The sequence below is a fragment of the Polyodon spathula genome, chromosome 56 (genome assembly GCF_017654505.1).
Source record: "Polyodon spathula isolate WHYD16114869_AA chromosome 56, ASM1765450v1, whole genome shotgun sequence".
Lineage (NCBI taxonomy): Eukaryota > Metazoa > Chordata > Actinopteri > Acipenseriformes > Polyodontidae > Polyodon > Polyodon spathula.
The window spans coordinates 1796078-1818062 of NC_054589.1; the positions used below are offsets into that span (position 1 = coordinate 1796078).

Here is a 21985-nt window from a genome sequence, read left to right on the forward strand (position 1 = left end):
ACACATTGATAAACGTGAGTGTGTTTACCAAAAATCCAATGTGAAAAGACGAATCCCACAACTTACTGGCTTTAGTTCTTCGGGCAACTTTTTAGTGGGGATACTCCATATAATTAAATAATACTACTGTCCTGTCCAAATACATGTCTGCAAGCATGAGAATTGGGGTTTGGGAATTTGTTTTCTGCTCCATCACTCTAACATTAATAAACCTCATTTTATTGTATTTTCATCCAGAGCGTTGCTTAGATCAGCCACAGTTTAGGTTATTAAAATAGACAAGTGTCTTGTGTGTATTGTTAAAAACAATGCAAACTTAATTAAAAAAAAAAATCAGTCTTGAATTTCAGGAATATGAAATCTGTGAAAGATCAATCTAAACAAACAACTTTTTTTTTTTTTTTTTTTTTTTTTTATAAAACTTTTTAAACCATTTAATCTAAATCAGTAATGATGCCCCCCCCCCCATGTATATTAAAACAGAAGACACAGAAGACATTATTATAAAAAGCAATAACGGCTGTCTGAATCTCTCTGAAGCGAGTGTTTGCAGAGAAAACACATTTCTGAATTTGACAATACCAGGTGGAAGTTTGGGTCTTTTCCTTCTCTTGAGCGAGAGCCATATTTATAGATTTTTTTGGCCTTTGCTTCCAAAGCGTTTTAAAAGAACAAAGACCTGTTCAAAGTATCAATCAATCAATTTGGCTGAAACGGCAGAGCAGATTCCAATTTCAAATTAGAAGATCTTGAAGCAGATTTTCTAATACCCAAAGATGGAAACTACAGGAGAAGAATGTTAAAAGCAAGGATTTGTTCAGGGACCCTAACATCAGTGTTGCATGTCTAAGAGACTGCACTGGTTGCTTTCATCAGGTGCCTATGGATAATAGCCTTAAAAAGTAAGTAGCGTGGTTCAGAAAAATCTAGCGTTACATGTCCCCATGTGTTGCTACAATGGTTTAAATAACATACCTGTTCATTTTTCTTTTCAATGTTAACATCCTGACAACTTTTTACAATTATAACTTATAACACTTATTTCGACATCCCTGCTAAGCTTTATTATCCATAGTTTTATACAACACATACATTACAGTTTGGTTAAGCTGTATACAAAACACATGTGTCTTTGAGCTACGCTGTCAACATTTAGACAATATGTATTGTGCCCTTCTCACTCTAGAGCTGTGATTATTAAGTGTACATTGTTTGGATTATGTTTATTGACCCCTCGTTTTCTACCCATTTTGAAATGTCCAATCCGACAACTTGGAATTGGTTTGGCGCAATAATCAATTATTGTGACATCATCAATACGTTTGTCTTGATTTTTTTTTATTGTGCTGATAACATAATACCAAATTGATAAATGGCACGTTTTTGATGATCATCTACAAGCTAACAAAAAAGGATCAGCGCCACTGTTACTGAGCTTTTCTGCTCTCTCTTCCTGTAGACAACAGATTTGTCCATAAAGAGACACTGGAGGGAGTGGGGGGTGTTAGGTGTCAAGTAATTAAGACAAGCATCGGAAATTACTTTAATTCAGTCCAAATTAGGAAAAACGTTTCAGGAGGTCCTGTGAACTGTCCCTGACCAATCATGTAAGCAGCCATGAGCGTGTGTGTGTGTGTCTGTGTGTGGTAGTGAAGGCTTGAAGTGGCTGTTATACAATGACATGGTCTTTGCATCATAATTTATGACAATTACTGGTCATTGCAACTCTATTTTTCGTTTCATTAACTTACCTCAGGGAAGCTAGTCAGATTAACTAGGATGAGCTGTGGAGACTTCATAGAAATCTGAGCGAGCTGGTTTAGTGGGAACTTTCCATCCTTTGTTGTCACAGTAATGTGGTCTAAAGCACCTAGTGAGTAAAAGAAACACACATTTAATAGAAGACTCATGCTGACATAATGCTTGTGATTGGCAAGTCAGAACCCATGACTGAACTTCTCTGGAATACAGCTGGTTTATACAGCAATCACATTCTATTACAATTACATTTGATTTCAGATGTCATGGAGTAGCACTAAACAGAAAATGGGTAATACATGAATTAGTGTCCTAAAATATTATAATTATATAATTGATAAAAGACTTGTTTCCTAAATCGATTTCCATAAGTACTGTATATATTAGTGTCACAAGTTTTTCCATGTGTTAGCCCTTTCAAGGTTATTATGATATGGAGGGGACTCGGCTCAGATCCGTGGTGGAATGAGTCTCAAAGTCTCAGCCAAGCCGCCCCCCCCTCCCGGTGAACATTAGCCCATATTACAAAAGCAACTATTTGGCACAATTCAGCACAATGTGCAGTCTCAGTTTGAGAAGCCCCAGACTGAGATGCTCATTCCATTACAGGGCCAGGAGACATCCAGTGAATCCCTAGCTATTGTGGTAGACCAAGATTACTCTGCAATGCTGTTTCTGAATCCAGATGGGGAGACGATGTTCCAGAACTCTACCATCCATCGGGCCCACAGTGTACAAAACTGGTTTACACTTCTACCCCAGCCAGTACTACCCCACCCCAAACACACTGAGGCAACGAGGCAGCCGGGCATGTGGCTGTCCACAGCTGCATGGATGAATGGTTCCCAATGCTGTGGCACCTTGTGGAATCCATGCCACGATGTGCTAATGCTGTCATTCAGACCAAAGACAATCCCACCCTCTCAGTCTTCTGTCATTGTAAATTCTGGTTCCAGGGTTTAAATTAGCAACACAGGATTACCCCAGCATTACCCAGTATCCCTGAAATGAGTTTTTAAAAATTTGGGGTAAACCAGGTATTCCCCCTAAAATGGTGTCAGCATTTTTTGTTATTTTGTTGTGACTAATCCCTTCATTAACTTTGGGTAGCTGCCGTACAATGATTGCAGTAAAATTGTAATCAATGATCAGGTTCCTTTTGTAAAAAAAAAAAAAAAAAAAATTTAATTAGCATAAAGTATTTTAAAAGAGGAGCATGCTGGGGAAGGAAAAAAAAGCCTATAAATATAGTATAATAAATAAGATAGTTTTTTTGAGATTGGAATTGAGTTTTATTTGTTTTTCTAAAAACAGTCCAACATATCGCTAGCATTGTTCTGGTGAGATCAGATTGCACCTGACACAATAATTGGAAATTGACTGTCTGTGTTGTTTTGTTTAGACTGCGAGGCCTAAATACTCAGAGAGCAGTCCTGTGGGAGTCTGACACATGCCTCATGGAATCCTTCAGAATGCTAATTTCAAACCAATTGGACTTTTCCTGCCTTGCTAAGCCATTACCTGAAGTCTTACTTCTCCATCACATCTGCAAACACTTCCAAGAGACATTTTGACATTTCCCTTGTACAAAAAAACATTTTCAGGAAATGATTAACCAAAACGGAGTCTTCCTGGTCAAGCCCAAGCTGCAGAGGGGCTAGTTCTGAAGGAGTTACTATATTGTGAATATCAAAGACTTCTGAAGCTACAAACTGTGTGGGGGGGGGGGGGGAGCACATTTAAACTGACAAGACTAGAACAGGTCTGTGAAAATGTTATGAAGTATAATGATAATTAAAAAAGTATGCCATCATTGGCTGATAATAAACACTCTATAAAAATAGCTGAATAGAACTGATCATTGCATAGGCTTTCATCTATAAGCACAAGAAAAGCAGACTGCTCTTTCCGTATTCAAATATATTACATACAAAATTGTGTTTTTAAGCAAGTTCAAAGCTTTCCTGCCAAACAACTTAAATATGTTAAAAACAACTTATTTGCAAATGGAAGCAGTTCAATTATTGTTTAGTTTGGTTTCTTGCTAGTCCTTATGAAATCGTGGACCCTTATGCACTGACTGTGTCCATCTGTCTGTTATCGTGATCATGATAATTGCCTTGAATTTCCTGGATCTCTAAAAATGTATCACAGACTCCAAGCTTCCTGTTGAACTTTGGATCGCGTTTGGGTAAAATTCTATTCACAAAACAGTTTTCGCGGTTTCTTTTAAAAGATTACAACAGACTTCAATGCATCTACCACCCTGTATGGGGCCAACATTGCAGATTGCTGTTTTTGGGGGTGTGCAAGTGAAGCATAAAGCAGTTTCCCTGTCCAGTGTTCGGTTCTGGGTAAATCTTGAGTTACTTTACTTTTGTTTTCTTTGGGAGATGGTGTGGGGATTTAACATTTCATTATTTGAATACAAATACCCAAAGACCCAATTTTGAATGATAGGTGGGGATGGTTTGATCATTCTACATATACATTAAAATGGGGGTTCTCTAACCTTTTACTGCGCTCAACACAACAATGCTTGTGTCCATAAACAATAAAGCCCTTTCTTCTGTCCAGCACAATTCCCTATACCATATTGCCACTTGTTTTAGTTTCGTTTTTACAGTACTAGCATAATTATTTAACAGCTTTGTTTTTTTTCGCTGAGGCATTAGAATGCATGTATGTGTAAACTGATAAACAAATAAACTGCATTACATCCAGATTTAGAACTGGTACCATTTACTTTGAACAGATTTAACATGATGACCCAATGCTTAATTATATTCCTTAACTGTGGCTACCTTTCAATTAACTACCAGGATACATATAAATAACTAAATCCAAGCTATATGAGAACATTATTACTGAATTATTGAAATAAACTAAATTATGTCATTTTAGGTCAAGATTGAACAATTGCTATTTTTCAAAAATACAATTATTGTATGCTCGAAAGCCTTTGCTCATCCCCAAAAGAAACACACACTTCTGGGGAAGAACACAGGTGGCATATCACCAAAAGGAAAGCCAGCCCTGCTACTGCATTCAGAAACACGTTCAGCAATACTGCAGAATGACAATCGCACTAATAAGGCATGCAACTTCTCACAGTCCCAGAATGGCTATATGCTGCTATGTTAATTCATACTGTTGTTTTGTGTATAGTATTTCATAATGAGAATAACTCGAAACGTAGGTGGTAAGAACGTTATGCAGTCAAGGAGTATTCATTTATATTGTTTCCACAACTTATACAATCATAGTCAAGTACATAAATAGTACGCACAGTCCCAAACAGGAATTCTAGATTATATACAGCAATATAGCATGGTGGATTTAATAAGATTTTACTCAAATGCCCCTTTTTATTTCTACCAAAATAAGAAGCTACATAGGTGTAGCTCCCCATAATGTAATCAAACAAGTCCGTCCATTTTAAAAGAACAGTTCCAAAAATAAAACAAGAGTATGGGGACAAGAAATAATTGAAGAAAAAATAAATGGAAAGTGAATGCAGGCAGACTTGGGAAGGAGGGTAAGAGACACATGGGATTCTGCAGTGACTTCATTCTATTACGGGTCATTCCTATTACGTCAGTGCTCACTGCTGTTAAATGATAGCAACATGCTGTTGTTTCAATGTGTTACTGCAATTGCCACGTGGAGTTTTGCCTTGTCCACTTGATGATGTTCAAGAGTAAACATCCCTTTGGAGCCAGCAGTGTCTGCTCCAGGAGGGGAGCCCCAGGGGACCCCAAACACACTCCAGCGGCTGCAGCTGAGGTGCACTGACATGGAAGTGCTTCAGGAAATGGAGATAAGTATGATCTGCTCCACACGTAACCTCCCTAACGATGGAGGAAAATAATCAGTGCCAAACGGTGCTATTAGTTTGTAATTTATTGAGCATGTAACAACCATTGTGAACACACCCTGTGCAAGTTCACCCAATTCCAAAAGTGGTATTTGAAAATGCATTGGTAAAACCAAGTGATTATCTTATTGATCACATATTGTTTCACTGTCTTTTGTGTGCTGAACGGTAGTAGGTAAGTATGCCCATGTATTGATAAAGAGTATGTTTGTTCTTACAGCATGCTTCAATGATTATTAAATACGGAGAAGTATGTGAAATCCTTATGTCAGACGTCCAAGGTATACAATTGTGTATATTCTTATTATCAAATAGACAACAGTTTCAGTTACACACTTCATCAATGTTGCCAGTTCTGACCCTCTCAAGCACAGACCAAGTGTGTCACATTGTGTGGTGGTTTTGTGAAGTGGCCTCCAGACTAGTCCACTGCACAACCTGGACACTTTTTAGGACTAAATGGGAAGAAAAAAAAAAAAAAACTCCACTTTATTTTATGTTTTTTATAAAACTTTTCCCCAGGACCATTAATACTAAACTCCCTTTTCAAAGACATCCTGTAGACTTCACTTGATAACTTTTACATTTTAATTCCTGCTACTATTATGACAGGCCTCTGTCAGCACTATAAACTCCCTTTGTTGTAATACTATTTTACAGTTGGGGAATTCCTAAGTTATTCCTACTAATAAAAAGAAAGAAAGAAAGAAATAAAGAAAGAAAGCCACCCACCCGGTGAGGTTCGGATGCTTAGATTCCTGCTGTAATCTTCCTTGAGGTTTTCAATCACGGCGTTCATCTCTTCCTTCACCTCCTCCAGGTTAATGATATCTTCCACTAGTGCAGAATTGATGCTCAATCTAGCCTGTGGCTGTCCTTTTCCTTTAGCTGCAAATGAGAAAATATTGGGTTATCAGCAGTCTCTGGCAGCTAAGCACCATGGCTGCGCAGTGGAACAATGCAGCTGATAATAATCATTACAAATGAATACAAGCAGCAATCACAGACTAGAGACAGGATTCGGAGAGATCTGTGTTTGAATTATTAGAGGATGGACTGGACTGTTCACCACAGCAGGTGGTGAACAGTCTAACTGAAAGTCCTTCTCCTCAAAGTCTTCATTGTCATTGAACTTACTGAGATTTTGACATCTTTTATTAGTATTTCTAAATGCACCACTGTTGAGTGGACAGTTATGGATGACATAAGTTCAAATAGACCAATGTTTCGGACAACGACTTCCTCTGATTGACCTGAAGGATTTAACTCACAAGTTGTGTTTTTTTAAAGAATGTCTTTAAGGATTAAGTAAAGTTTCATTGATTTTTACAGTTGTCAAAAGGTTTCAGTATTTAGATGCATTGTAAACTAATGTAATAGAATACCAGGTCTGAAAACCAATGCAACTATATCAATTATGAAGATGATTGGTCTACTTTTTCATTGAAAACTTGCATAATAATTTAATTGTTTAATTGACCAAACATTATTTAACTATCTCCTAGTTCTGTGATTAGGGCCCACTGTTAACAGTTAAGAAAAAAAAACCTGTATCCTGCAAAAAATATTCCGTTCCTCTAACACAGACCAGGTGTTCTCAAACCCCACTTCTCTTTTGTAAAACAACGTATGTAATCTTAACGTACAGAAAATTGTTCTTTCACTGATCTGCGAGAGACAGGCCTTGTGATACTTTCAGACAGTATACATGGTGATTAGAAAGTCAGCTAACTATATCAATGACATGGTGCGTTGATGTGGTAAACACACTTTCTAATCACCCTGTACATTAAGCACATACTTTCACTGTAGTGTAGACTTGCTTGATTGTTTGCCCTTTCTTCAGTTTTCACTTGAGAAGCTCCGATAGAGAAATGCTCTACTGGAAACCGGGCTGTCTGAGTAGTAAGGTTTGTCACATACCTGACGTTTCTGGGATAGATCTTTCAATCTGAATGTGGAGGTGCTGGGGTAGAATTAGAATCAAGCTATACATGAGGTTTCTGGTTAACACGTTGTGTTCCAGCCAGGGTTAGAGTCAAGTTTTAACTCAAAGGAAGAAGATTCATCCTTAGAGTTAGAACGATGCTTTGTACCATCTACACAACTGGAATATTTTCTTCCTATTGAATAACCTTGTATGAGCATTTCTGTCTAGATCATCACTTATCAAGCTTACTACTGTAATTACAACCACAGGGCGGCTTCAGCAATTACAAAGGTGGCTCTTGTGCGCACAATGCAACAGCATTTTGAAATGGCACTCTTTTAAACAACCACTTACTGGAGAAGTCATTCCCATTAAGGGAGTCAAGGTGTAATCTTAAATCTAGATAACTGAACATCGTGGTACAATGAGGTGCAGAAGCGTGTCCTCCGAAGCGTGTATCGTCAGTGGACAGCTTTTTTTCACACTGAAGACTCATCGTGCAGCCAACTCAGAGCTACAGAGTCGGAAGACAACGCAGCTTACAGGCAAGCCCTCAGGCACCGGCCAAACTACAGGGGTCGCTGGTGCACGGTGAGCTGACCTAAGTCCCCTCCCCGCCCGGACGGCATTCAGCCAACAAAGCGCCGCCCCCTGGGAGCTCCCGTCTACGGTTGGCAACAGAATAGCCTGGACTCGAACCGGCGACCTCCAGGCTATAGGGCACATCCTGCCTTTACCAGATGCGCCACTTGGGAGCCCCTGGATATGTTTTCATGAATTAAAGATATGCATTTTTGGAGTGCACTGAGTGAGCGGTTCTGTCTTTCTAAATGGAATTTATAATAAGCAAGTACTAACTCTTTTTTTAGTGAGGTTTTAAGTTAGAATTAAGAGGTGGATAGTTTCTCAGTTTTAGTGCAGTATAAAGATAGTGTAGGTATTTTTCACGACAATGTGATGGTTCTTGACTTCCAGAAAACCGAGTTTCTTTCAGACAATCTGACATGAATCTTTCTCAGTTTCAGATATAAACATAATAAAAAAGTTAGTGAAAAACTTGACCTGTTAACTACCATAAGCGCTAAACTTTTCCAGATGGTTAATATCATAATAAACCAGACTACTCCTTGTTTGGAGTTAAACTGGCAATTAAAACACCAAAACAATATAAACAAACACAAGCAACCCCCGAGAGTCGGGAATAATTGGGCGCAGGGCTGGTCTGCAGAAACACCGTTTTGACTTGTTCTAGACTTTTCATTCAGAAACATCTGTGTGGGAGTCAGAATACCACACACACACCCCTTTGAAATGGTTAAAAAAAAAAGCTGTTTTTTTTTTTTTTTTTTTTTTCTAAACAAAAAGGAAAAGCTATACGCCAGTATAAAATACATTATTTGCGTGGAAGTTGTTTCATCATTAATGGAACCACCAGAGGGTATATTTACATAAATGAACTTGCCCTGTTCTTATTCTTTCCATGTTTATCAAATGCTATGTAAATCGCACTTGTTCAATTTTCATTTAAATGTTCTTTTTTAAACTTTAAATCGAATTTTTAATGTGAGCATTAATCAACTAGTTTTGTTTAGCGATATTAAATATGATACTGCTTTCATATTAGATGATGTTAAATGTTTTTTTTGTTTCTTTTAATAAAAATATTAAGCAGTTTATTTTTTACCCCTTTTCTCCAAATTGTTTATTTTTTTGCTGCTACTTTAAAAGCAGAAGTCTAATCTGTTTTTTTTTTTTTTTGACAAATTGTATATGCACAACATATCTGGTTGCAATCACAAATAAAATACCTGAAGCCATGTTCTGATTACAGGTATCTGGCCTCTTGGTTAGTGCACCGCACACACAATGACGTTGCATACACATGCCAGAACAGCTCGTTTTCACCTGTTACATTCACTTATTTCCCTTCTCATGAATTAAGCCAGTGTGAATCAGATTTTTAAATGTTTTTGCTATACAGCAAGTGAATATCCAATATAGAAAAACTATATTAAAAGTTAAATCAAGGGAGAGGAATTTCAGGCAAGATATAGTAAACACAATCTGAATAAATATTTCCCTTTAGGAACTGACATTTTTTGTTAAAATATAAACTGAATTTGATTTTCCATTCACAGAAAATGGGCTACACTAGAGTAGTTTCTCTGCTTTCCCAGAGTACTGACTGATACGGAACCAAAACACACACCACATCTCTCTTCTGTGTGTTTGATTTAACAGCAGCTGCTGGCTTGGGTGAACTGCAGCACTAATAAAAATATACAACGTACGTGCGTCACCGGGAATAGCAAGATGTTGACAAATCTGACATAACTGAAGCAAAGTAGCCCTGTTATTGTTTTAGGCATGAGTCAGAGACAATACCCCTACCTTTGTTTTTCTTGGTAGCTAAATGCCGGCTCTGGCTCAGTGGCAGGGCCCCACACTGCCCACAGCCTTTCTGACAGAGGCCTGGTCGGCTCACAGTGATCTCCAGGGGCGACCTCAAGAGAGCTGGCAGGGATTGGCTCAAGGCAGGCCGCAGATGGCCCAGTCGACTCAGTGCCATTGCCGCGAGGCGCCTCACAACGGATACTGAAAAAAAAAAAAAAAAAAAAATGACAAGAAATCTAAATATAAAAAAAACTAATCATAACCATAACCTCAAACACTGTATCATTAATTCTGAGGGCTGCTATTAACCTAAACGTTTGCTTACTTTACCAAATTCCAATTATATTCCGTTTTTCGGATTTGCGTTTGTTTTTTTTGCTAGGAGATTATTAAATGTATACAATGTTATGTTATAGAATTGGGGGTTCGTATATGGTGTATTATCCTTGATGATATCCTCATTTTCATCCTCAAAACAGGGTTACCCGTGGATATTCATATCATTGCTGTTCCTTTTGTATAGGGAGAGGATTATTAACACCTCTCAAGGTCCTCTGGAGGTCAAGTTCCCCCTCTAGGGATGAAATCCCCTGCATAGGAGGCATGCAGACAGAGGCTGCTTCATCCACTTGCATTGCTATATCTGGAGTACAACTTATCAAATTGTGAATAAACTGCACTGTACAGTGTTGATAGATGGGTCATGGTCATTAACTGTGTCCTAATGCAGAATTTAAAATTACAGCTGTGGTAAGGGATGTGTTACTGACATTCTGTTTATCTAGAAGTTCACATGTTGTTCTGAATATTTATTGCTGTTTAAGTAAATGCAGTCATTACCATCCTAATGACTCAAGTTGTTTTTCATCCATGTATTCTTTCTTTTTTGTTGGAGGTTTCAGTTACAATGTAGGTGGGGCTGTACTGTAGAATGCTCTACAAAGCAATGAAAGGGTTACCATCACTCTCCCCAGTTCATTGAACAAATGCTAACAAGATAAGGCTGCAGTTGTTAGGTGGTGTTTTGCAGCTTGCTAAACTAAACATGTTCTTTCTGTAAACACACAAAGTAGATCATCCGTCATCTTGTCACTGCACTGCTGCTTTCATAAAGGAGAGTCCAGCGATCGGGAGCAAATCAGTGTTATACTGTTGAAAACATCTTTGTAAAAAAAGTGCCGAATTGTGTTTGCAATGCAGCTTTGAATGAGCTGCGATACTGTAGCTTTATCTCAGGCAGACAGGGAGTACTTAGCAGGAACACAGACTGAAGACAAACAGCACGGTTACAATCCCACTCAGATCTAGCACAGGGAGGCATTTCTGAAGCATGACAAACTGTGAGGTGCCATGTTTTTAAAAAAAAGCGTTAATATTTCCCCAGATTTATAAATGTTGTGAAAATAAATTATATATTTTTGAATGTGTACATTCAGATATAATTTATAAATCTAGTTACAAGATGTAACATTTAGCTAAATATATAACTAAATATTAAATCTCTTAACAAGCTTTAACATTATTATTCAACTAATAATTATATATAAAAATAAGTAATAACAGAATAAGGGACATCAACCAACAAGGTTTAAAAAAAAAAAAAACGCTGGGTTCAACAGGAGAAGTACGCAAGGTAGTGATAATCTATTATAAAAAGAAAAAAATAGATAAATGAATGAACCTCAAGATTGTATTTATTATGTGTTGATTTTTAGCGTGGGTGAAACCAGGGTTAACATTATAACAAATCTCCATGACAGACTGAATTAGCATTTTATAGTCCCTGAATAAACTTAATATCCTTTTAGGACATTGCCTGTTATCTCATAACATCGTAATGTTTTTAATTAGTTATTTAGTTTTACGTTGGTTTATAAAATAAACTCCACACCTTTAAATAGTATCCACGCTGTTCTGTGCTGTAGGTATTTGTACTCCACTGTCCAGTACCATTTGCATTGTTGGCCTTGGGAAGCTCTATTAGCAGTGGTTTCCCGCTTTATGAAAGACACTAATAATGTACCGTGTTGAAAAAAACGGAAATTATGTAAATGTTCACTCAGGGTCTGTATTGCAGCGTAAGGTATCAGAATTATGATACTGCATAAAAAAAAAAAAAAAAAAAACTAGTAGGAAATTAAGAGATTAGGGCAGCAAAATGCTACCAAATATACGTTAACATCGAGCCTTGATATGGTCGTCTGTATACAAATCACCACACAACATTTTCAGGAAGTTGGTTATTGTTAAGCGAGTCATTTGAGAATGACGTGCTTGCCTTTTTTCTGTCCCAGATTTCCATAGAGATCACTACATGTTTGAATATTCGGATATTTGTCCCAGCACTAGTTAAAATCAACAGCTTCAGATGAGGAACTGTTTTATAATTTCCCTGCGATTTGTCTGCATGATTTTCTAGTGGCTGTAATCGTAAACATTGGATCACAGGACCCTTGTAAAAGTTTTTTCCCATACAGTACACAAAAAAACACTCTGTAGTCTAGTACATAGTACAGTTAGGTCTCTCTGCACAAATCAATTAGGCCTTTGTAAACATGTACGTGCAACACTGAATTAGGAGAACTGCTGTAAGCAGTTACAGTGTATCAAATATTAGAGGTTTGTGTGGAAGTGCATAACACATCAATCTAGATCCTCTTTCACGGTCAGGAGTACCGGACATTACATTATTCAGTCAACTGAAAACAAAGGTTATACTAAATTATTTTCAATTTTATTGTTCACATTTTAAGCTAAAATGATTCTTCAAAGCCACATGTACATAAAAAAAATAAATAAATCTGGTAGATTTCCAAGATTCCTTGTGGGAATAGAACATATTAGGAGTATGTTTTCCTTTTTATATTTAAACAACTGGTGGTGTAACAGTTTGCCTGAAAAGGAAAACAGGTTTCCCTGAAGGGAATTGCTCTGCTAACCATGCTGTATGTGTGGGTTACACAACACAAAACAAAATATGTTGCTTAAAAAAGATTTTTAAAAACATTTTAAAAAATCCCCAGGCACTAACTTCCCAGACGTGGTATGAGGCTTGTTGGGAAAGTGCTGGGGGAGGGAAGCAATATGAAGTTTACAGTAAAGCATACAATGGGTAGTGATGTAAAATACCCATTATAGCAGTGATCATGAGAAAATAAAACCCCAGTGCAGGTAGCTTGGGTAATAATACGCTAAATATCCAGAACATTACTGGTTACAATTCTGCACAGGCATTTGGGTTGGACGATAATTACAGTTTCAATCCTATTTTAACCCTTTTCTCCCTCTACCGCTCCCTGTTGGACAAACTGGTTGTTTACGAGATGAGAGAGGAAGAAGAGAACAGCAGTAGCTCTGAGCTTTTTTAGCGTTAGGGAGTCATTCTCCAATTTCCCATGGTCATACTGTGCATTCACCAGAATTGTACTTTATTTATTTATTTTTAAAACACACCTCTCTGGGCTTAGCTATGCTTTCACTGTGTTTACTACAATTCCCTAAGCTTTTACTGCGGTAATCTTTTAATAATGGATTCCAGTACAATAAATAATCATGACTTATCAAATTATCAATAACCTACTTATAGAACCATATTCTGACACCCTCAATAACTCGAAAGACTCTTCTATCCAAAGAACCAAAACAAAGTAGCTCACTATAACCAAAGGTGTTCTGTGCTCCCAAGTTGTTTGTTTCTCCTTTAAAAAACAAACAAACGTGCATGTGGGGGTCTGAAATGCGATGAACAAACAAACAAACAAACAAACAAACAAACAAGAGAAACAAGCATAGTGGTACACTTCATCACAAACACTGCTACAGTAGCAGACAGCCAGGAGAGGGCACTGCCTTGTTTAACTGCAGTCCATTTCTCTTAACACTTGTCGCTCTGGAAAGCATCAAAAACCTTCTGTTTGGATGCTGCATGCAGGGTTTATTTCTTTGCTGTTTCCAGGTTTAAAAATCTGGTTAAGTTTTACATTATAAAAAATAAATTAATTAATAAAAAGGTTTAATTCTGCTTTAATACACAGAGTTGTGGGTGGTGAAACCAAGTCTACTGTATTTGATCATACTGTTAAATAAAACATCATAATCTGTACATTTTAAAAGGTACTATAGAATACATAAGGTATACAGAAAGTTTCTGCTTGGTATAGGCTTTTTGCATTTTCAATGTGATTACTGTATTGTCTCATCTACAGTATCTGTGCAAGCTTTCCTGTAATGAAAAAAAAAACAAAAAAAAGAATCAGACTCGTTGCCTCTCGTTAGCAACAGCAATGAACCCAATCAGTGCATCACAACACCAGTGAAGCTCAGGTATAGAAGGGGAGGAATTAGTTTCACTCTTTATGGATGATGCAAAAAGTCTCAACCACCTAACTAGAAGCACATTACAAATTCAAAAGGATATAATGAAAAACAGAAACAAAACAAGAACCAATGACTATTTAATTTTGAACACTACCTTTACATTATAAAGTAATATTTCCATTAACGGTTTATAATAGCTAAACAACATTAAAAGAAGGGACACTTTTTTTCATTTTACACAATTTTCAGGTGAAATCAGGTGTAACCCTGATCTTAATTTCATTCAGGAGGTAGAAATCTAGGTTGTCTGGGGTTTAACCCCTTAATTCTCTAATTACAAGGTACTCAATGGTAATAATAATAATAACACATACCACTGAATATAAGAAGACTCATTTCCAATGGTGGTTTCTGGTACAGTTTTAGTAAGTTTTTAAGCAAAATCATTGATTAAGGAACATCAGATAAAGAGAAAATTGCCAAGTTGATTTTTGTTTCTGCACAACATTCACCATCTAATACTGAAGGATCACCATTCAAAACATATTAACATATTTAATACAGATCTTAATATCGATATTAATAATCTTTATCGCCACTATCTCTACTGCTGTAAGAACTACATTAGTAGGAAATAACACAGTGTTGCAGGGGGGGACAGGTAAATGGTTACACTCTGGTGTACCAGCTTTACTTAGAGAGGCCACAAGTGCGCTTTCAACTTAAACAGTCACCAGGGTGTTGCTCTTGAACACTGTAAACTAGGAATATAACTTACATGCACCTATAAATTTAGTTATACATTTGTACTGGTTAAATATTTTACAGAATTACCATATTCAATTAATACATTTTTTTTTAAATTACTTCTTCATTTGTGTACTTGGAGGATTTGTTTGTTCTTAAAATCTTGTTTCACACTACTGTATACAATTCACTTCATTAATACTTTTCAACCACCACCTCAATGCAAGTTTTGAAATGTTGACATAGGCAGGTGTATAAACCTGTACATTCAGGTACCCCTGAAGGTGTTACATGTTGGTTTAAAATCTTAGTGTAGTCAAAATATAACCTGACTTTGTCTCTCTGCCGTCTCCACATGTTGAGAAAATTCAGACAGCTTCTGTTTACAGTCTGCTTTTCTCTACTGTATCAACAACAATCAAACTGTGTTATTGTAGTGCACTTGCAAGAACAAGGCATCTCCCGGGTTTGCAGAATAGAGCCATGCTCTGATATTGATCATGCTTAGTGATGTGTGGGGCACAGGTTCACTGACAGACAGACCTGCTCCAACAACAAAGCCCATGCTGAATGGATTGCTTCTAGAACTCTCGGGAAGAATTGTTACTATCAGCAAATAGTTTGAAAGGAGGCAATAAACAGTGGCTGCTTTTAGAGTGGAAGTCATGCAGAAAAACTGTGTCCAGGTGCTGAGCATGAAGCACCCCCTTTCTTTTTGATTCAAGGTTGAAGCAACTGGGACAGCTGGTCCCCTTGCATGTGTTATACTCCGATAGCATCAGAACTGAAAGGTAATGTTCATGTTTAGAATAAAATAGAACCACTCCCTCGTTTTATCGGGGGTGTCAGGGTCCTATATAAATCCTCTATATTATAATGAAGGCAGCGATACATCGAGAAACACAAAAAACAGATAGCATAACTGTAATAAGCATTTAAATGCACTTTATTGTTTACAGATATAGAAAATGGGAAATCATTGTATGCAACATGGCAAACGGTAAAAGTAATACATTACACGCTGCACCAGTATTACTAAACAAAATTACATGAGCAAATGAAAAGAAAAAATAATACAAAAAAAATAAATCAGTGACTTACTTCTGTAACAGTACAGTCAAAAGTGCAACTGGGGAAAGTAACCAGTTACTTTTTCTGATTGTTTTTCTTGTTCACTTGCTGTTCTGATAAATTTGCATCATGTTACAGATCTGCATGCGTTGAATTGTGTAGTCTAACGAAGCACTCCTTCTCAAGGAACTGCAAGGCTGTCTGTAAACACTGTAAAGCTTCACTGGCGCTTGGCACGGTCCCCACAGTCTCTGTGTTTTCTTCATCGCTGTGATTTTCTGTATCTGTTTGTGTTGGTTTTATCGCGCTGGCAACATTGTCGCCATCACTCAAGAGGGAAATGCTTCACAGTCATCAAAAATTATCCAAGTGTCTGCATACACAGCATCTTCACTTACATTAGCTAGGGTCTCTGCGAGTTTTGCAGGGGTGTCATTTGCTATGAATTCATTTGTTTAAAAAAAAAAAACACATCATTCACACAACCCATCCTTTGCTTTATCAGGGTAAATTACAGTAATCCGTCATGTATCTGCCCTGTCTCATTTCCACCCTAACCCTTTATCCGCCATGATCGAGCTCTTCAGCAACATAGTTTATTGTTCAACAGATTAGTTCAGAGAAGTTTTCGTACACTGTGTGGCATGTGGTCCGTGCGCTACCATTGCTGGTAGAGTCATGTGAGCTGTTCAGAGTGTTGATATGTAAATAAATCCTGTTTGCCTGCGGGGGGTGTATCAACGTCAACCTCCGCCTCGATCTCCTGCCTGTCACTCAGCAGAGAAAGCACACTCCCACATAGCAGACGGCTACCCTGTCACAAGCATTAACACCCTGTACCTTTCTAAACAAGGGATTTAGGGAAGTCCCCCAATAAAAGCTAAATCTCAAAACAACAATTGTGTGACTATATTAATTGTTACAGCTGTATATAATGGTATTTAAAACAGGCTTCATTTATCCAACTTTTTATATATTTCGCCCACCGCAGTCTGATAAGCGAAGGACTACTGTATTTAAATTATCAATAGTATTTGGTATTGCCGTTGTATTAGTTTTACAATGGTACCAGAATGCATAGCTGCTCTAAAACTCATCGTTGTCTTTTTCACAGTGGATCAGCAGAATTATAGATAAGGTGATATACACTGCAGTATTAGATACATTCCGGTTGAAAATTTCTGCTAGAATTACTATTTTAAACGTTACATTGCTTCATAGATTACAGACAGATTGTGCATATTAACATGATGAAAACAGCATGGCTTTTTACTCTTTCCGATGAGAAGGGGAAGTTTGTGCTCCCCAGTTTTATTCGCTGTGAACAGCACTGTGACACGATCCTTCCGTTGCTTGTTGCCTTCTTTTTGCGGCTCTACCCTTGAACACTGTGACTTGCAGGGCAGCAATTTACAGTAAACACCACCTTCATCTGTGAAATAGATCAGTTGTTCATTATATCCATCGGCTTGTATGATCTCCTTCAATTTTGCTGGATAACTAACAGCGGCTTGCTCATATGCAGACCATTGTTCTCCATTTAGGGAAACTTCAAAGATCCCGTCTTTTGCCAGTGCCAAAACCAGCCCTGGCTAGCCTTAAATTCAAACTTTAGTTGGTTTGCCAAGTCTTGTGATTTTGATTGTAGGATTGGGCCTGAAAGAGGTGTCCCTGTGCACACTGTTGTACAAACCAGGTGTACAGTGCTTCGTCAATGTCATTATTCTCTGCCATTCATGCTCGTTTTCTTCATAAGCTTTCTTTACTGTCAACTTTATGAATGAATGCTCTGAGTTTCTCTTCATCTTTTATCCATCCTCTCACAGCTGACTGGCCAACTTTCAAATCGCAACAAACCTCCACTTGCTTAGCACAGCGATGTTCTTTCGTTTTGGCATTTTCGTTCTACATACAGTTTGTATGCAGCTAGTAACGTTTGAGCTCCTACAGCAATCAACCCCCAAATGATAGATCTAATGCAGTGATTAATATGCACAGTTAGACTGTTATAATGGGGAGCCAGATCCAGGACTGTGATATTCTGAACCTGCAGGATATAACAGGGAGGTGGAGGTACCTGTACAGTAAGAGAGCTCTAAATTGGCAACAAAAAGAGCAAGACCAAAATGGCCTACCAGTTCAATATGTAGAGGCAACCAAGGCCACTAAACTCCAAAAGCCAAAGTGTAGGATGCTGTGTAATTGTGCTTATCATGCCAATTCACATATAAAGCTAATTATTAGCCACATAAAGAAACTTAACAACCATGCATTGGGAGCCACTTCAGGAGCAAGTTGGATGCCGTCATATTCAGCTGCTTAAAATATAACAACCTGTTAAGACACTGAAGTGATACTAAAACAGTAACTTAATATCTGTACTTGCTTGTCTGTACTCATTCTGCTGAACAGATAATCTACGCAGCTGACGGCTGTAACAAACACAGCCTTTTATATTTTAGATTTTGCAAGTGTTGTGTATGGAATTGGTGACCGCACCTCTAATTGTGTAGTTTTAATATGGGAAATAGCCTGCTGCAGCTCACATGCTCAGTATTATTTAGTGGTGTCCTGGTCTGACAGAATGTAACACATCCAGCTCTTATGTTTTTTTTTTTTTCTGTATTTGCAAACATTTATTATTTCAGTAAAAAACAAGTTTCTATTTTATGCGATATTAAATACACCACAGTAAACACAATGTCATATGTCCAAACCATTCTTTATCATTACCACAATCTCAAAGCTACGTTTGGTGAATGGAAGTTTTTCTACTGCAATAAAGTAAATTGCAGTATATTTTTTCTCAGGAGTACACTTACTAATTACAGTCCCAAGTATCTATATGCATTCTACTGTCACCGTTCTTAAAATGGTCAGTTTGAGAAATAAACTCAGGTTTCCCTGCTGCAGCTGACCCTGCTTTAGTACAGAACCCATGCTACACTTACTGTTTTTCATTATGGTAACGTCTACACTGCCGTGCCTGCTTCTTTGGCTGAAGTCAAGAGATGTTACCAGCTCGTCATACAACTAGGTAAATTGCTGCACAATTAAATCATCCACAGACTCCTGATGGTAAACCACGTAACCAAATATAACAGGGATTTATACAACTGCAAAAGATGCAACTCAAAACTTTATTTAGGTGCCCTACGTTTTGGAGAGGCGAAAGACAACGTTGGTTTATTGGAGTTCACAAAGAAATCTTTTTTTCAGGTTGATACAGCAACCTTTTCACTTTTTTTTTTTTTTTTTAATTACATTTTGCTGCATTTCAGCCGCTTGTTATATTTATTTTCTATATTTTAAGTTTATACAACAGTACACACTCATGTTTGGACACCATCACAACTGATGCATGAAACTGGGGTTATCGTATTCTGCTGGTGTTAGTACAGCACCTCTGGATTTCAAGGCATTTGTGTTCGATCAAATTGTTATCATCCCTCACGTGCTTCAGTTTAAAGCAGGTGATACGCGTTTTTTTCTTCTCCACAATGGCTGTGCACAGACTTCCATTCTGAGGGGCATTGCGCCAATTGATAAGGGCTCCCACGCCAATGGCTGCATGGCTGCCATTCACTTCGAGCCCTGCAGGAATTTAAACAATCAGCAACCAGTTTCCCAATTAAATATGAGACTGCTAACAATCTACATTAATTGAGAACACATTATTATTCAAAAGCAAGAAACAAAGCCTTAAAATACAATTTGTGTATTATTATAGTAATATAATAAAGGTATATGCATTGAGAAAATTTATACATAATTAAAAAGGAAGAAGACATCTGCTTTTTTTCATTAGATTGTGACATTTCTTATCACAAAACAAACAATGTACAGAAGACTTTACTCCAGCAACGCACCAGGAAAACATACGTTGCTGGGTATATAGCTACGTGAGGCGGGAGGGTGAGAAACAATCCATGTTTAATTGAGCCTCGCAGACTAAAAATAAGATCAATTATTCTTGCACTTTGCCTGAGATGTGTCAACAACACCTGATGTCAATCACTCAATTTAAAATAACCCTCAACACTAAGCTATTATTTCAGATGGTAGCCTATACCTATGGAGATATTTCATCCAAATAACACGCTGGTTAAAGGTGTACAAACTTGTACCCCCAGGCTTTTACTGTACAGTCAGCAGCACTCATTTTAAAAGCCTGCATGCTTTTGCAGCCGAGATTATACGAGCACCGGTGTTTCTTGAAAGCCTCTTGTCTGAAAGTGAATTCTCTTCTTTCTATCCATTCTTCCACTTCACTTTTTAAAATCCTCTCACTTGGTCTCCTTTTTGTCGTTCTTATCTTTCCATTTCCACACTCCCTCTGTGTCCTTCATCCTTTCTTTCTGCTTTTATCATCCACTTTTCTTTTCATCTTTCTATCCGCATGCTTCTGGCATAACTACCGCAGTCCACATTTTTTTGGCGACTTCAATCTATTTTACATTGGTACTAAACCTGCCTGAAATGCAGAAACTCAATATTCATGAGACCTTTCAACTCTGCCCCTGCCACCTACTCTACAAACATGTACAGCTGTTTAGTCCTGGCAGTTATGATTCTGCAAACAAGCGCAAAGCAAGTTTAAAACCAGGTACAGTAAAAGCAGATTTATAGGACATTTTAAATGCTGGAGCAACAGAAGCCAGAACCTTGAAGAATAATTGCAAACTTCAAAGCAGTAAAATGCTTATTCGTGTTTAGAATGTATGCTTACACTATACATTATTAGGAATTAATTCCAATAGAATATTACTTATTATAATTTTAATAATCTGAACATTGGCAGCTGTTAATACTGCCCTGTAAAACGCGATATCATCACAACCCTAATTTCACTGTAGTTTTATTTACAAGATGTAGTAATGTTAATAAGTTGGTCTATAAATGTCCCTGGGGGTAAACCTCAGCTGGACTGATATAGTTAGGCAGCATTTAGATGTTTAGATCATTAAAATAGACCCTGATTAGGCCTAACCAATCAAGGGAGAGGCATTACTTTTTTTAGGGGTACAAAAATGAATCGATGCATCGATTACTGATAACGTGTCCTTAAATTTTACCGAGCTTCGTTTACATTTTGATGAATCGATGCATCGAATTAATACCCAATTTTAAGTCTCCTGTTGCCGGTTTGCATTAAAATCTTGAGTGTGAGTGCGCTGCTTCTAGTGCTAGTACGGGAGATTGGCGCGTTGCTAGGATATACACTTCAAGCCTACATTACGCGTTGAAGTATTCATTTATTTTAATTTTATTTAAAATTAAGGCAAAACGTTTTTTTTTTTTTTTTAATCTATTAAATCTACCAATTACCTGTAGTTTGAAAGTATGTTGTGTTTGGATTATATTGCAGTATTATAGAAAGATAAGCTGAATTTAGTACGATAGTTACATTAGTCAGGGTTTGTGAGATTAATTCAAATGCTTTGCTTTTGGACATAAAATGTAAACAGTATTCAACAACCACAGTTCAGAAATGACCTGTTAAAACAGAGTATTTTTTTTATTACTATTACAATGTTAATTTGATGCGGACGCACGCACATTCTTTTCAGTTGTTAAACGCCAGTCCTTTGTATTTCTTTTTTTATAATCGGAAGTGTTCTAATTTGAATGTAAGTCATGATTTTGTTTAACTGTTATGCACAACGGTGTTTTTAGTTAAAGAAAAATAACTACAGTTTGTTTGTTTTGAAAAATAAACATCAATGCCTCGATTATCGTTGGTAAATGTCTATACGATAATCGAATACGAAATTAGGGCGCCGATTGCAACTACTTTTTTGTCAGCCGTTATCATATTCTTCATCTAACATTTTTCAAATGCAGCCACCAGGGGTGATTTTGTGTGATCCACAGGCCCCCCTTTCTCAAGC

General features: G+C 37.3%; 1 protein-coding gene across 2 annotated transcripts in view; it reads right to left on the reverse strand.

Annotated features, from left to right (window-relative positions):
* LOC121307515 (ribosome-recycling factor, mitochondrial-like) overlaps positions 1–21985 on the reverse strand; it is a 39322-nt gene that overhangs the window by 14029 nt on the left and 3308 nt on the right. For both annotated transcript variants that reach the window (XM_041239700.1, XM_041239699.1), the window contains exons 2-4: positions 9957–10160; positions 6368–6523; positions 1752–1870 (exon numbers count right to left, since the gene is read on the reverse strand). In XM_041239700.1, coding sequence (XP_041095634.1) covers positions 1752–1870; positions 6368–6523; positions 9957–10134 — 453 coding nt within the window. In that variant the 5' untranslated portion in view covers positions 10135–10160. The remainder of the gene's footprint in view (positions 1–1751; positions 1871–6367; positions 6524–9956; positions 10161–21985) is intronic.